The 17,894-nt window shown below is 42.9% G+C and overlaps 1 protein-coding gene across 1 annotated transcript in view; it reads left to right on the top strand.

Annotated features, from left to right (window-relative positions):
* Positions 1–17,894, top strand: part of LOC120052155 (seizure protein 6 homolog) — a 56,417-nt gene that overhangs the window by 16,440 nt on the left and 22,083 nt on the right. The window contains exons 3-9 of the mRNA XM_038998988.1: positions 5,768–5,950; positions 6,440–6,625; positions 6,907–7,090; positions 10,332–10,495; positions 16,621–16,815; positions 16,988–17,126; positions 17,653–17,849. Of these exons, the coding sequence (XP_038854916.1) occupies positions 5,768–5,950; positions 6,440–6,625; positions 6,907–7,090; positions 10,332–10,495; positions 16,621–16,815; positions 16,988–17,126; positions 17,653–17,849 (1,248 nt within the window). The remainder of the gene's footprint in view (positions 1–5,767; positions 5,951–6,439; positions 6,626–6,906; positions 7,091–10,331; positions 10,496–16,620; positions 16,816–16,987; positions 17,127–17,652; positions 17,850–17,894) is intronic.

The raw sequence follows: 17,894 nt of genomic DNA, 5'->3' as shown, positions 1-17,894 counted from the left end.
AGCAAAGGTAACTGAGCTAAATGACTATCGCCCCGTAGCACTCACCTCTGTCATCATGAAGTGCTTTGAGAGGCTAGTTAAGGATCACACCTCTACCTTACCTGACACCCAGACCCACTTCAAATTGCTTTCCGCCCCAATAAATCCACAGACGATGCCATCGCACTGCACGCTTCCCCATCCCATCTGGACAATAGGAATACCTATGTAAGAATGCTATTTATTGACTATAGCTCAGCATTCAACATCATAGTACCCTCCAAGCTCATCATTAAGCTCGGAGCCCTGGTTCTGAACCCCGCCCTGTGCAACTGGCTCCTGGACTTCTTGACGGACCGCCCCCAGGTGGTGATGGTAGGAAACAACACCTCCACTTCGTTTATCCTCAACACAGTTGCCCCACAAGGGCGCATGCTCAGCACTTTCCTGTACTCCCTGTTCATCCATGACACGCCTCCAACTCAATCATCAAGTTTGCAGACGACACAACACTAGTAGGCCTGATTGCCAACAATGACGAGAGGGCCTACAGGGAGGCGGTAAGGTTCCTGGGAGAGTGGTGCCAGGAAACAACCTCTCACTCAACGTCAACAAAACAAACAGCACCTGAAGTCACAGGAAGGCCAAAAAGATCATCAAGGACATCAACCACCTGAGCCACGGCCTGTTCACCCCGTTATCATCCAGAAGGCGAGGTCAGTACAGGTGCATTAAAGCTGGGACCAAGATTAAAAAACAGCTTCTATCTTAAGGCCATCAGACTGTTAAATAGCCATCACTAGCCGGCTTCCACCCGGTTAAGCAACCCTGCACCTTAGAGGCTGCTGCTCTATATACATAGACTTGGAATCACTGGCCACTTTAATTATGCAACACTAGTCACTTTAATAATGTTTACATACTGCTAGACTCATGTCATATGTATATACTGTATTCTATTCTACTGTATTTTAGTCAATGCCACTCCAACATTGCATTGCATGATCTAATATTTATATATTTCTTAAATAGATTATTTTAATTTTAGATGTGTGTTTTGTTGTGACTCATTTTAGATACTACTGTACTGTTAGATACTACTACACAATCATTTCGCCACACCCCCAATAACATTTGCTAAATATGTGTATGTGACCAATAAAATTTGATTTGATAGCAGTGGGTGTAAAGCCATAATACATACGTTTTTCCATGAACAGACTATGATCGATAATGTCAAAAGCCGCACTGCAGTCTAACAAAACAGCTCCCACAATATTTTTATCATCAATTTCTTTCAGCCTATTATCAGCCATTTGTGTAAGTGCTGTGCTTGTTGAATGTCCTTCCCTATGAGCGTGCTGAAAGTCTGTTGTCAAATTTTTTACAGTAAAATTGCATTGTATTTGGTCAAATAACTTTTTTTCTCCAAAACTGTACTAAGGATTACAGGCTGATTTGTCAGCTATTTGAGCCATTAAAGGGGGCTTTATTATTCTTGGGTAGCGGAATGACTTTTGCTTCCCTCCAGGCCTGAGGGAATGCACTTTCTAGTAGGCTTAGATTGAAGATATGGCAAATACGAGTGGCAATATCGTCCGCTATTATCCTCAGTCATTTTCCATCCAAGTTGTCAGACCCCAGTGGCTGGTCACTGTTGATAGTCAACAATAGTTTTTCACTTCTTCCACACTAACTTAAGAGAATTCAAAATTACAAGGCTTGTCTTTTGTAATTTGATCAGTTATACTTGTCAGCATTTGTTGCTAGCATGCCATGCCTAAATTTACTAATCTTGCCAATTAAAAAAATAGTTAAAGTAAATGGCAATATTAGTGGCTGTTGTGATGAATGAGCCATCTGATTCAATGAATGATGGAGCTGAGTTTGCCTTTTGTCCCATAACGTCTTTATATAATTTATATTTGTTTCATAGTATAGTTTCTTCTTTTTATTCCGTTCAGTCACATGATTTCTCAATTTGCAGTATGTTTGCCAATCGGTTGTGCATCCAGACTTATTTTCTATACCTTTTGCCTCATCCCTCTCAACCATAACATTTTAAAATTCCTCATGAATCCACAGGCATTTAACAGTCATACAGTAATTTTCTTAATGGGTGCATGCTTATTAGTAACTGGAAAAAGCAATTTCATAAATGTGTTAAGTGCAGCATCTGGTTGCTCCTCATTACACACCACATACCATAAAATATTCTTTACATGGTCAACATAGGAATCACTACAAAACTTCTTGTATGACCTCTTAAGCTATATTAGGCCCAGCCTTTGGAACTTTGGTTTTCCTACTATATTGTGATCACTACATCCAATGTTTTTGGGTACTGCTTTAAATGTCTGCATCATTAGTATAGATGTGATCAACACATGTTAATGATTTCATTCCTGTGCTGTTTGTAACTACCCTGGTATGTTGACTGATAACCTGAACCAGGTTGCAGGCACTGGTTACAGTTTGAAGCTTTTTCCTGAGTGGGCAACTTGATGAAAGCCAGTTAATATTTAAATCACCCAAAACATATAACTCTCTGTTGATATCACATACATTATCAAGCATTTCACACATATTATCCAGATACTGACTGTTAGCACTTGGTGGTCTATAGCAGCTTCCCATAAGAATGTGCTTTAGGTGAATCAGATGAACCTGTAGCCATATTACTGCAACAGTATTTAACATGATATCCTCTCTAAGCTTTACAGGAATGTGATTCTGAGTATAAACAGCAACACCTCCACCATTGGCATATATTTTTTCTGTTCATTTTATAACCATGTATTGCTGCCACTGTATCATCAAAGGTATTATCTAGGTGAGTTTCAGAGAATATGAATATGAATGCCGTCTGTTACAAGCAAGTTAATGATTTCATGAACTTTATTCTTAGGCTACATATGTTAATATGGGCTATTTTTTCAAATTTTTCTGGGGTTTGTGATTCTTTTCAATGCTTTACTGGGATGCTTAGCAGAAATAGACATGCTCATGTTATTTATGTTTGAGCTGATAGTGCAGGGTGAGCTGCACACAATGGACTTCCTACTAGGGCACACCGTGTCAGTGCTAACAGTTTAACTCTGGTTCATGTTACTGCATACAATAGCTGTAGGCTTAACAGAGGCATTCAGGGCCGTTAGAGGGACATACATTATGTTACTTACATTGTGTCTGCCAACGCCCCTGGGATAATGTACATTTGCTACAGCATTATGATAACTCAGACGCAATGGTAGGGATTAACTGAGCTGGGCTTGGGTCATTGAGTCCAGGAGTAAATATGGTTCAGATGGACTCCATCATTTCTACAGGAAATGTAGAAAGTTTCCAGAAGGTGTCAAAGTTATCTATAGAAGTGATTTCAACAGAGCTACATCACTATTTTAGCCAGGTGTGTAATGCCAGTATTCTGCTGAATCTTTCACACCCACTACCCAATGATGGTACCGGACCTGAATAATTTGGCGCTTTTTGGAATCTTTCAGTGCTAGAATCAGTTCTTTAAAATCCATTTTGAGAATTTCCGAGCTAGCCCTCCTAATGTCGTTTGACCCCACATGGACTACGACAGCGTCAGCTCCCGGCAACTGTCGTAGAACGGTCGAAAGCAGCCTTGTAATGTCCTGTACTCATAATCCAGGATAGCACAGAGTTTTTTCCCCGGGAACTATGATTTTGTCCCCCCATAAAACTGGCAATGACGACAGCTGGTGCAATGGCTGAGGAGGAACTTACGTTCTTTCGCCTCAACTGATTTCGCAAACCCCTCGAGGACCGAAGGGCCCGATAGACCGGAGCCAGCTGTAGTATCCATTGTGGATGATGAATGGGCTGGAGTCTCAGACAGCCTCACGGTGGATCTGAACCCGAGGTAGAAGCCACCGGAGAGGGAGACAAAACAGAGGACAGAGGCACAGGTACCTCTGGATCCGATCTCGAATTGGAAGCCCCCAGGGAAGAAGGTGCCGGAACCTCTGGATCCAGGGCGGCGAAACTGTTTCTAGTCTGTGTCTGGTCCGGGCTTAACATCTCCAAGGAGGCCCCCGTTGCCAGAGGACACTGCTTTCGATTTCCACTGCAAGTGTTATATCTCCATGGCTGGTTGGTAGGATTGAGAACAGGAACATCCACCATGTCATCCAGGAGCATCCCACCAACTCCATTCTCCAGGGAAGGGGGAGACCCCTTCTGAGAGGGATTGCTGCAGAGTACCAGCCAGTCGGCTGTGGGGAGCAAACACTTCCACCAGGCTAGAGCGGTGTCCGGCTTTTGGGGTAGAAGAGAAAGAAAAAGTAGGCGGGTGTGGATTCCCCAGCTACCTGTTTGCTAAGAGTACCCACTTCACCCCTGTAGTCCTCTCCAAGCAAACAGTTGCAGTATACATCATGTGAAATCCATTCGACATTGTGTAGAACCAGTTTTGAATAATGTATACATGTTGGTTAGTAACCAGTGTTAGGCATTTTTACTCCTCAATGATTCCTTAATGCATGGGTGTCAAACTCTGGCCGCCCGCGGGGTAATTATATTTGGCCCGTGAGACAATACCAAATTACTACTAGAGCTGGCCCGCCGGTATTATACAGCGCATTCACCGCTAATACTACGAATCCCATAATGCTCTGCTGTTGTTTTCGCGCGCCAATCAGGACAGGACCCAGAAACGCCCTCTCCTCTGTGACAGTATCACAGACATGTACGCTGCAGTGAGGGCCTTTAAAACTAAACTGTGCCTGTGGGAGAATCAGATGCTGCAAGGAAACCCTTGCCATTTTCCCTGCTGCCAAACCATAAAAGCGCAGATCTCTACCGCCGTGTTCCCATGCGCACAGTTTGCTGAAAAACTCAGTGTTCTCGCCGCTGAGTTTAGCCGGCGATTTGCCGACTTCGATGTCCAGAAATGTAGGTTTGAACTGCTTAGTAATCCCTTCGCAGTTGATGTGGAAAATGCACCAACCAACATCCAAATGGAGCTGATTGAACTCCAGTGCAACGACACGCTGAAGTCAAAGTATGATGCTGTGGGCGCCGCACAGTTTCCACAGTTCATCCCTGACACAATGCCTCAGCTCCGCACCCAAGCTGCTCAGATGCTCTCCATGTTCGGCAGCACTTATCTATGCGAGCAACTTTTCTCCTCGATGAAGATGACCAAAACAACTCACAGGAGACGTCTGACTGATGAACACCTTCGCTCGATACTGAGGATTTCTTCAGCTCAGAGCCTGAGCCCAGACATTGATGAACTAGCATCCAAGAAGAGATGCCAGGTATCTGGCTTGGGCACATCAGATTAGATCAGTGTGCAATAATTAACGTTTTCTTTGTGCACTTTTTCTTGCTACAAGGCATGGGCTTGAATGGTTGATTGATTTATTATCATTTTATTTGTAAAATTATTAGCCAGTGGAAAAAGTTTATTTTGGTATTTAAATCAGAAGGCTGCAAATAGAAAAGAGGCATACGATTTTTATTTAAATTTTATTTATTTAATAAATGAATGCCATTGATGTGTTTTTTCATTTGAAATTCGATTTTGCATGTCTCCACTATTAAATTATATATTGTATGGTAATAAGCGATGCTTGTTCCATATTCAATGTTAAAGCAAAACTTGTTTGGGTCCATATTAAAAGGTTCATTTGTTCAATGTTGGCCCGCGACTTTGTTCAGGTTTTACATTTTGGCCCACTGGGTATTTGAGTTTGACACCCCTGCCTTAATGAATCACTAGATGTCCACAATCTCCCCTCTCCCCAGGTGAAGAAAGTGAACCTATCCAAGGACGAGTCCCTGACTATCCTTGGCTATGGAGGGACGGGACCAGAACTCTTAGCCAATGAGACCCTGATGCGTGAGGGTCAGGTGATTCGAAGCTCAACCAATCAGGTGCAGATTTACTACCGCAGTCTCCGGCAGACTGATCATGGTGTGTTCAGCCTACACTATCAAGGTAAATTCAGAGTGGCGTCTTTTCTTTTTCCAAGAAAACATGTTTGAGTCAATACAATGGTTTTATATGGGTGCTGTCCACAACAAGGAGGGGAAGCACACCAAACTTGAGGTGATTATTTTAGTTTAATAATTTTTTTTTAAATGAAACGACTACTCAAATTTTGCATGAATACATTATCAAGGTGTATGACATCCGGCCGTGATTAAGAGTCCCATAGGGAGGCGCACAATTGGCCCAGCATCGTCCAGGTTTGGCCGGGGTAGGCCGTTATTGTAAATAAGAATTTGTTCTTAGCTGACTTGCCTAGTTAAATAAAGGTTAAATATTATTTTTATTTAATAAAGTAAAAGGTATTTCACCCCAGTGAGCGCTTTGAGTGTGATGGTTTGTTCACATGTCATCCTGCCTTGTTTTGTACAATTGATCTGTAGCACTCTCTCTTTCCTCCATCTTTCTCACTCCCTTAATCTGTCCTACATGCAACAGCCTTCCTCCTCTCCTGCTTGTTCCCTCTTTCTCCTGAGGGAGGGGGTGTGACAGTAACGGACATCCACCCTGGAGGCCATGCCCACTTCCACTGTGACCCTGGCTTCCAGGTCAGGGGCCACGAGGTAGCCACCTGCTTGAACATGACTCAACCCCATTGGAGCTCTCCTGAACCTCAGTGTGTGGGTTAGTGTTCGCTATCTTCTGACTGTAGAATCTTTGACCATGTCAATAGGATACAACAATTGTCTGGCCTGCACAGAAAATGTGTTTCCTGAAACGCACAATGCAGTTTTGTTGTGGCCAGTATGGGTACTGTGAGCTCATTGGAAATTGTTTGTCCACGGAAGGCCCCACATCTCACACAGTTGAGGGAAGTGCTGATGTTTCTGTGGCTGGCCCCAACGCCAGTGTCCACACACAGTGTATATAACTGATGACTCTTGATTGTTCTTCCCAACTGTTAGCTGTGTCATGTGGAGGGTGGATCCGAAATGCGACCGTGGGTAGAATCTTCTCGCCGCCTCCTCCATCTACGAGTAACCATAGCAATGGCAATAATCTGAGCTGCCATTGGCTACTGGAGGCCAAGAAGGGACACAGGCTTCACCTCCACTTTGAGAGGGTTGCGCTGGACGAGGACAATGATAAGTAAGTTAAGATGTTAAAGGCGCAATCTGCAATTGCTACATCCATTAATTTATTGTTTTACTTTTAAATTAATGATATGTACCCTTTGATCCTTAAAGAATATAACTTATAAATGCCTCATGAGCTTAGTTCAACTGTCTTACCCCATCAGTACCCAAAATATAACCTTGTTTTTACTTCTATCTAATTGTGAACAAACACTGTTTAAAGTCCAAACATGTTCAAGTCACATGGATGGTCAGTCTATGAATTTGAGAGTGGTTACATGTCTCCAGCCCCATCCCTCAGCTATTTACCAAATCAGTGGCGTGGTGACAGCTGTGTTATTGTTCAAACTGCAGATGCAGCTGCTCAATTCCACATGAATAATGTAAAACCGATCTTAGTACAATTCTATTTTCTAACCCAGTATTGTGTATTGGTTAGATAATAACTTACTTCTCATGGACTTTGAAAAAGTGAAGTTGCAAAAGTACAACAATAATTTGGCTGCATTGTATTGTGAGTTCAGCATTCACCATCATAGGCTGGTCCAGTATAGATGCTGGTTTTGCTGGTGACCAGCCTTCACTGTGTTTTTGCTGGTGACCTGCCTTCTCTGTTTTTTGGACACTAGTGTTAGTTTTTCACTCTGTTTGTCAAAACCTAACAGACAACTAGTCAAAGCTCAAACCAAGTTAATACACCCAATGGGTCAAACAGCTAAAAAGACAAATACATTTTTCCACCAGCACAGTCTCCTCCTTGCACATCAAAACAGCCAATACATATCTGTTGCTAGGAGGGAAGTTAAGTGGTGTGTGTAATAAAACTGTTCCTTCTCACTTCATCTGACCTCGGCCCACATTCCTCACTAATCCACAGCTATCCAACTGTATCAGTGACCAAAACCAAGTGATTGCCTTTTCCCTCACTCAGTAACTTTCCAGACCGCTGGTTCTTATCCACCCTCCATTTGTATTTGTATTTATTATGGATCCCCATTAGCTGCTGCCAAGGCCACACAAAATCCACATATACGTGTGTGTATAGTGCGTATGTTATTGTGTGTTTGTATGCATGTTTCTGTGCCTATGTTTGTGTTGCTTCACAGTCCACGCTGTTCCATAAGGTGTATTTTTATCTAACCTATTCCTTGCCACGCATTCTGAAACGAACTGCAGCTCTTTGTTAAGTGTTGCAATCATTTCAATCACTGTGGTAGCTGACGTGTATGGTGTTGAGTCATCCGCATACATAGACACACTGTATACCTACATACAAAGCTCTCCCCCGCCCTCCATTTGGCTAATCTGACCATAATTCTATCCTCCTGATTCCTGCTTACAAGCCAAAACTAAAGCAAGAAGTACCAGTGACTCGCTCAATACGGAAGTGGTCAGATGACGCGAATGCTACACTACAGGACCGTTTTGCTATTACAGACTGGAATATGTTCCGGGATTCATCCAATGGCATTGAGGAGTACACCACCTCAGTCATCCGCTTCATCAATACGTGCATTGACGACGTCATCCCCACAGTGACTGTACATACATATCCCAACCAGAAGCCATGGATTACAGGCAACATCCACATTGAGCTAAAGGCTAGAGCTGCCACTTTCAAGGAGCAGGAGACTAATCCAGACACTTATAAGAAATCCCGCTATGCCCTCAGACAGACCATTAAGCAAGCAAAGCGTCAATACAGGATTAAGATTGAATCCTACCACACCGGCTCTGATGCTCGTCGGATGTGACAGGGCTTGAAAACTATTACAGACTACAAAGGGAAACCCAGATGCGAGCTGCCCAGTGATGTGAGCCTACCAGACGAGCTAAGTGCCTTTTATCCTCGCTTCAAGGCAAGCAACACTGAAGTGAGAATGCTGTTCATTGACTACAGCTCAGCGTTCAACATCATAGTGCCCACGAAGCTCATCACTAAGCTAACGACTCTGGGACTAAACACCTCCCTCTGCAACTGGATCATGGACTTCCTGACGTGCCGCCCCCAGGTGGTAAGAGTAGGCAACAACATGTCTGCCACGCTGATCCTTAACACTGGGGAACCTCAGGGGTGTGTGCTTAGTCCCCTCCTGTACTCCCTGTTCACCCACGACTGCGTGGCCAAACATGACTCTGCACGGCCAAACACCATCATTAAGTTTGCTGATGACACAACAGTGGTAGGGTTGATCACCGACAACGATGAGACAGCCTATAGGGAGGAGGTCAGAGAACTGGCAGTGTGGTGCCAGGACAACAACCTCTCCCTCAACGTGAGCAAGACAAAGGAGATGATCGTGGACTACAGAAAAAGGCGGGTCGAACAGTCCCCTATTAACATCGACGTGGCTGTAGTGGAGCTGGTCGAGAGTTTCAAGTTCCTTGCTGTCCACATCACCAAGGAACTATCATGGTCCAAACATACCAAGACAGTCGTGAAGAGGGCAAGACAACACCTTTCCCCCTCAGGAGAATGAAAAGATTTGGCATGGGTCCCCAGAACCTCAAAAGGTTCTACAGCTGCACCATCAAGAGCATCCTGACTGGTTGCATCACCGCCTAGTATGGCAACTGCTTGGCATCTGACCGTAAGGCTCTAAAGAGGGTAGTGCAAACGGCCCAGTACATCACTGGGGCCAAGCTTCCTGCCATCCAGGTCCTATATAATAGGCGGTGTCAGAGGAAAGCCCATAAAATTGTCAGAGACTCCAGTCACCCCATTTATAGACTGTTTTCTCTGCTACTGCATGGCAAGCGGGACCGGAGCGCCAAGTCTAGGACCAAGAGGCTCCTCAACAGCTTCTACACCCAAGCCATAAGACTGCTGAACAATTAGTAAAATTACCACCGGACAATTTACATTGACCCTCCCCCTCCCTTTTGTACACTGTTGCTATTCGCTATTTATTATCTATGCATAGTCACTTCACCCCCACCTACATGTACAAATGACCTCAACTAACCTGTACCCCTGCACACTGACTCGGTACCGGTGCCCCCTGTATATAACCTCATTATTGTTATTCTTATTGTGTTCGTTTTGTATTATTACTTTTTATTTTAGTCTACTTGGTAAATATTTTATTAACTCTTCTTGAACTGCACTGTCGGTTAAGGGCTTGTAAGTAAGCATTTCACAGTAAAGTCTACACTTGTTGTATTCTGTGCATGTGACAAATTAAGTTTGATTTGATTGCTGCCTCTCTACTCTTCTTTCTTCCCCTCCATCCTTTCTTCTCCCTCTTTGTCAGGCTGATTGTGCGAAGCGGAAACAACTCTATGGCTCCGCTGCTCTTTGACTCAGACCTGGACGATGTTCCAGAGCGTGGAATCGTGAGTGAGGGCTTCATACTTTACCTGGAGCTCACGGCCGACTCCTCTTTCATCCCGCTACTGCTAGCTCTGCGCTATGAAGGTGAGACCTTAAAATGCTCCCAGCATCAGAACACAGTTTCTCTTGTCTCTTTCTCACTCTTAATTGTTAATTGACTGTGCAGTACAGTCACTGCTGCTTGCTTTAGTTTAGGGCTGTCCCCGTCAAAATAAAATCTTGGTTGACTGAGAGTCGTCTTGTTCTTAAGACCAATCCATTGGTCGAAACTTTTAACCGTATTTTTCCATATGTGCTTGAATAAAACCAACTACATATGCACTGAGCTTGTCTGATGGTTTAAGCATACTGTTTGATTAAATAATTAAGACACACAAATGACTCAAGAAACGTCAGACTGTGTTAAAAAAAATGACAGCGAGTGCCTGTGTGACTGGCGCACATTGTCTCACTCTCATCGCATGCATATAACCAATAGGGCCTGACCTATAGCTTATCATAATCACATCAATACATTTGTTATAACAAACTCCAAACACAGTAATGTCAACAGCAAAATGGATGAGGAAGACGTGAAAAACGCGAAACGGGCGAATGTTTACTGGTTGCTCAGGAGGGAAAGAGGAAGTCAGATCTGTGGAAGACATTTGACTTAGCTGTGGAAACTACTGACTACTTGAGATCAAGATAAAGGAGGGTATAAGAGCAAGCGTTGTATGAGTATTATGTGTACCAAACAGCTGCTGTTAAGTTACATTATTATAATTCTTTCTGACCATTTTGGAACTGTGTAAACAACACTAAATAAATAACTGTACCAGAGAGTCTGTTCTTACACAAAATAAGTCATACAAAGCCTTTATTACAGAAGACAAAAAATAGTTGCTTGCATTCTTGAATTGCAGTTTATTTGTTGTTTAGGCAAATTATTCGAAGCTCCCTTTGTTATTTCATTATAAAACTAAAATGCTTGATTGCATTTCAAAGCATAAATGTCTCGCATAGTGTGATGGCATGAAAAAATGAATGATTGATTCAGTAGCCTATATATTGAAATGTAGGCCTAAGTAAGTTACGGTATTAAGACTAAACAGGACGCCCTCTTATGCCTACAGTTCAATGGTGGTTATACAAGGCCTACTAATGATAACGACATGACTTATTATTATAATGATGATCATAATGGTAATAATAACCATACGAAGGAGATCAAGAAAAAGGAGGGTATAGGAGCAAGAGCTGTGTGCATACTATGTGTGACAAACAGGTGCTGTTAGATTACAATATGATTTTTCTGCCTGTTTGGAACAGTGTAAACAACCCTAAAGAATTAAGTAATGCCAGTCTGTTCTAACGAAAAAACAATTGTAAAGCCTTTATTACAGCATAGCAAAGATTAAAAACAGCCAACTCTGCTTTATCCGACATTGTGCCATTGCATGAGGCTTGGTGCTCACGGAATCAGTAGGCTATTAAACAAACACTCAAACAGAAGCCAGATCTGTCTTCTGTAGATATATATGGTTGATTTATAAAGCCAGGCACAATTAACAGTTAGGCTATTGATTATAGATCTAATTAAGTTGGGGTTTGCGCTCTCCTCAATTTTCTTAGATGATTAGGCTGTCATGGTCAAAACATATTGATACAACAGTAGCTAAGATGGGGAGAAGTCTGTCCATAATAAAGCACTGCTCTGCCTTCTTAACAACACTATCAACAAGGCAGGTCCTACAGGCCCTGGTTTTGTCGCACCTGGACTACTGTTCAGTCGTGTGGTCAGGTGCGACAAAGAGGGACTTGGGAAAATTGCAGTTGGCTCAGAATAGGGCAGCAAGGCTGGCCCTTAAAAGTACACAGAGAGCTAACATTAATGACATGCATGTCAATCTCTCATGGCTCAAAGTGGAAGAGAGATTGACTTCCTCATTACATTTTAAGAGGTGTTGACATGCTGAAGGTATAGAGCTGTCTGTTTAAAATACTAGCACACAGCTCGGACACCCATGCATAACCCACAAGACATGCCACCAGAGGTCTCTTCACAGTCCCCAAGTCCAGAACAGACTATGGGAGGCGCACAGTACTACATAGAGCCATAACTACATGGAACTCTATTCCACATCAGGTAACTGATGCAAGCAGATTTAAAAAGCAGGTAAAAATACACCTTATGGAACAGTTGGGACTGTGAGTAACACAAACATAGGCACACTCACGATAACATATGCACTATACACACAGATGTACAGATGGAGTTTGCGTTATAGATATGTAGTAGTGGAGTATGGGCCTGAGGGCACACACTTAGTGTGTTGTGAATTCTGTAATGAATCTATTGTAATGTTTTTTAAATGTTGTAACTGCCTTAATTTTGCCGGACCCCAGGAAGAGTAGCTGCTGCCTTGGCAGTGTCACTGTCACGGTCGTCTTGTGGTGAATGAGCGGACCAAGGCGCAGCGGGTGATGAATACATAATGAATTTATTAAATGAAAGACGAAACACGAAGTACACTTGAATTGATTACAAAATAACAAAACGACGTAGACTGACCTGAACAATAGAACTTACATATAGACGAAGAACGCATGAAACAGGAACAGACTACCTAAAACGAACGAACAAACGAAACAGTCCCGTGTGGTATACACAGACACAGGAACAATCACCCACAAACAAACAGTGAGAACAGCCTACCTTAATATGGTTCTCAATCAGAGGAAACGTCAAACACCTGCCTCTAATTGAGAACCATATCAGGCAACACCTTAACCCAACATAGAAAACACATAACATAGACTACCCACCCCAACTCACGCCCTGACCAACTAAACACATACAAAAACAACAGAAAACAGGTCAGGAACGTGACAGTCACGTTGTATAATGATTGGAGGCAGGTGCAGGAATGCGTAATAGGGGTTTTTATTTTCTCCACCCAAACAAAAGAGCGAGGTGTTAACCTCTAAATAATACACAGGACGAGACCCGTAAAACAAGTGCAAAATGGAAGCCGATATAATAGCACAGGTACTCACACGACCAACGGACATGGTAACAACAAAACCGACAAGGACAATGGGGAACAGAGGGCACATACTGTATATACACATACTAATCAGGGGGAATGGGAACCAGGTGTGCATAGTGAGACAAGACAGTCCGGGGTTGGTGGTAATGAATCCAGTTCAGTGACGCCTACAAGGCCGGTGACGTAGACCTCCGGAGCTGGTGAACGGAATGAGCAGCAGCACCACCGGGAGGATTTGTGACAGGAAGCAGATAATGGGGATCCATAATAAATACAAATACAAACCCTATTCGCATTGGACTAGTATTACTAGAGAATGTTGGTTATGTAATTGTTACCCCAGAATGTCCGTTATTCCAGAGGATGACTCGGACGGGAATAGTTTTTGTCCAAACTTCCCCCTGTAGTTCTTTCTTTTTTCAAGTAAATGGACAGTTATGACGGAAGCCTGGAGGTTTTCTTGTAGGCGTGAAGATATTTCAACAAGTCCAGGCAATAACAGGGCTACACTGATAACTCGAGCTTGGTTCCCAAGTTTCTAAACCATACAAATCCATCTTTGGTATAGTGTCGCCATAATATTTGAGTTGAGGAAGTGTGATCATAATCATAGGATATTTTAGCAATCCGCAGTAGACGTCCTAAATGCCCCCCGGCCTTCAGATGTGAGCTAAATAGTGCACTTGTACTTGAGATACGTTTTAAGGCTATGGAATGCGAAAGTGAACTTATCATTTCCAAACATTTAGGTCAGTTGTATGCTGCTTTACGATCTATTAACAGCAAGGGTTAAATTAAATAGGCACAATATTTTTTACAGACGCATTTGTCGATATTAAATTCATACGCACAAAACATATGAACAAAAGCATTCACTGAAAGTTGATGCATTTAGGCCCTTCACACAGTGCATTCGGAAACTATTCGGACTCCTTTTCTATTTCTTATTTTAAAATGGATACAATACATTTTTTCCTCATCACTCTACACACAATACCCCATAATGACAAAGCGAAAACAGGTTTTTAGACATTTTTGCTGATTTATATTAAAAAAAACTGAAATACCTTATTTACATAAGTTTTCAGACCCTTTACTATGAGACTTGAAATTGACATCACATGCATCCTGTTTCCATTGATCATCCTTGAGATGTTTCTACAGCTTGATTGGAGTCCACCTGAAGTAAATTCATTTGATTGGACATGATTTGGAAAGGCACACACCTGTCTATATAAGGTCACACAGTTAACAGTGCATGTCAGAGCAAAAACCAAGCCATGAGTCCGAGGGAATTGTCCGTAGAGCGCCGAAACACGATTGTGTCGAGGCACAGATCTGGAGAAGGGTACCAAAACATTTCTGCAGCGTTGAAGTTCCCCAAGAACACAGTGGCCTCCATCATTCTTAAATGGAAGAAGTTTGGAACTACCAAGACTTTTCCTAGAGCTGGCCACCCGGCCAAACTGAGCAATCGGAGAGAAGGGCCTTGGTCAGGGAGGTAACCAAGAACCGATGGTCACTCTGACAGAGCTCCAGAGTTCCTCTGTGGAGATTGGAGAACCTTCCATCTCTGCAGCACTCCACCAATCAAGCCTTTATTGTAGAGTGACCAGACGGAAGGCACTCCTCAGTCAAATGCCCATGACAGCCTGCTTGGAGTTTGCCAAATGGCACCTAAAGGACTCTCAGACTATGAGAAACAAGCTTAAACTCTTTGGCCTGAATGCCAAGCGTCACGTCTGGAGGAAACCTGGCACCATTCCTGCGGTGAAGCATGGTGGTGGCAGCATCATGCTGTTTTGTTGTTTTTCAGCGGCAGGGACTGGGAGACTAGGCAGGGTCGAGGCAAAGATGAGCAGAGCAAAGTACAGAAAGATCCTTGATGAAAACCTGCTCCAGAGTGCTCAGGACCTCAGACTGGTGCAAAGGTTTACCTTCCAAGAGGACAACAACCCTAATCACACAGCCAAGACAAGGCAGGAGTGGCTTCGGGACTAGTCTCTGAATGCCCTTGAGAGAGCCTGAACTTGAACCCGATCGAACATCTCTGGAGAGAAAATAGCTGTGTAGCGACGCTCCCCATCCAACCTGACAGAGCTTGAGAGGATCTGCAGAGAAGAATGGGAGAAACTCCCCAATACAGGAATGCCAATCTTGTAGCATTATACCCAAGAAGACTCAAGGCTGTAATCGCTGCCAAAGGTGCTTCAACAAAGTACTGAGGAAAGGCTCTGAATACTTATGTAAATGTAATATTTCCCTTTTTTTTATATATATACATTTGCACACAAAAAATTTTTTTTTGCTTAGTCATTATGGGGTATTGTGTGTAGATTGATGAGGGGGGATAAAATGTTTTAATACATTTTAGAATAAAGCTGTAACGTAACAAAATGTGGGAAAAGTCAAGGGGTCTGAATACTTTTTGATGGTAATACTAGGCTATGCACTTCATTCAATTTATTGAATCAGTCATTGTTTTCTTGCTCAAACCGTGAGCAACACCTGTCAAACTCAGATATTTCTCTCAAAACACAGGGATGTCGATTCTCTCAAAACACAGGGACTGGTATTATCAGAGGACCTTCTAGTTGGTTATTCTGGCTGAAATGACTCTCCTGCCATGTACAAGTTACTGACATGGCAGAAAAAAATTACAGATATGGTGTTTTGTGCTTGTGCACATAATTACATTACCCGACCACCCCCTTCTGAATAGGGCAAAGGCTGTTTCATCATCTCTGCTGCTGCTGCCTCTGCCTCACTGTTCTCAATCCCAATATGCTGGTTAATTTTTCTATTATGCACATAGCATAATACACTAATAATATTAGCTTTATTAGTGTTGCACTATTATTTTTTACGTAATATAACCATATACAATTTCAGTATCACATGTCTTAGAGTGATGGTCTGTGCCATCGCCATGGCCTCCGCAATGGATTAGTCCAATGATACAGGAGGGAATCAAACCGGTGTCTTGTGCACCATAAAAAAAGAAATCTCGGTCGACCAATAGTCTATAGACCAAACAATCGACCAGTCAACTAAATGGGGTCAGCCCTACTTTAGTTCATCTTATATTATGCTTTATCCTACTTCTCTCTCTTTCTCTCCTCATATTCACATGTGCACACTATTTTATCTCTCTCGCTCTCTCTCGCTTTCTCTCAGCCTTTGACGGGGAACACTGTTATGAGCCCTACTTACCCCATGGGAATTTCAGCAGCAGTGACATTACCTTTCCGTTGGGAACCACAGTCATCTTCTCCTGCTCCCCAGGCTTTGTCATGGAGCAGGGCTCCGGGGTCATTGAGTGTGTGGACCCAAGCGATCCACACTGGAATGAGAGTGAGCCTGTGTGTAAAGGTAATACTATTGAATACTACCATTTCATTATGATAATGTGTTTGTAAAGCCCCTTTCTTTCACTAAACTAAAAAAATAAGATAATAATACAAGTAATGTTACAATAACTTTTTCTCCCCCCCTTCCCTATCTTGCTTTCTATCTTCCGCCCCTAACTCCCACTCTCTCTCAGCTTTGTGTGGGGGAGAGTTGACCGATCCCTCCAGCACTGTTCTGTCCCCTGATTGGCCACAGAGCTACTCCAAGGGGCAGGACTGTGTGTGGCAGATCCATGGTAATGAGGAGAAGCGCATCGAACTGGACATCCAGATGTGAGTTTGGCCTCTCCAACACCCAAAAGGCATTATTTTGGTCTTTGAAGCTGTGGTTGGAGCATTTGGGAGAGGGAATTGTTCCTTGAATTTTCCCATGTCTCTTTTGCCTCTGAAACCTCACTGCATAACATGAGCACTCCCTTTGCATATTTTTTTTTTTTACCACTACACCGGAGGTATATGATGGGGATAGAACTCAAAATAAGTATGTTTGCATGTTTTGTAAGGAATATACTTAAAGCATAAAACAAAGGTTGAACAATGTGAACCTTGCGTTTTGTCGCTTCACTGATGGCTGCTTCCGTGGCTGGTGTAGCGAGTCTCATTGATTATAACGGGTGTGTTTCAACTGTGACTGACATACATTCAAAAAAATATGTGATGCTTCCAGTGAAGTTTTTATTGTAAGGATTAGAAATGACAATGGTTGTGAGAATATATATTTTATGATTCCATTTGAAGTGACATTGTGTTTAAAGTGAAAGTTGTTTTCCTCTCTTCATGCATTTTGTCTCCCTCAAAGTTTGAATATCCGCCACAACGACGTTCTCACCATATTCGATGGTCACGACCTCATGTCCCATGTGATTGGCCAGTACCTGGGGTCACGAGAGCGTTTCCAGGTCGTGTCAGGTGGTTCTGAGGTCACTATTCAGTTCCAGAGTGACCCTGACGATTCCTCCTTTATTCTCAGCCAGGGGTTCCTTATTCACTACCGTGGTACGTACACATACAGGACTTTTACATACAGGACATTACATTCAC

The sequence above is a fragment of the Salvelinus namaycush genome, chromosome 8 (genome assembly GCF_016432855.1).
Source record: "Salvelinus namaycush isolate Seneca chromosome 8, SaNama_1.0, whole genome shotgun sequence".
Lineage (NCBI taxonomy): Eukaryota > Metazoa > Chordata > Actinopteri > Salmoniformes > Salmonidae > Salvelinus > Salvelinus namaycush.
This window is presented reverse-complemented; position numbering and strand designations above follow the sequence as displayed.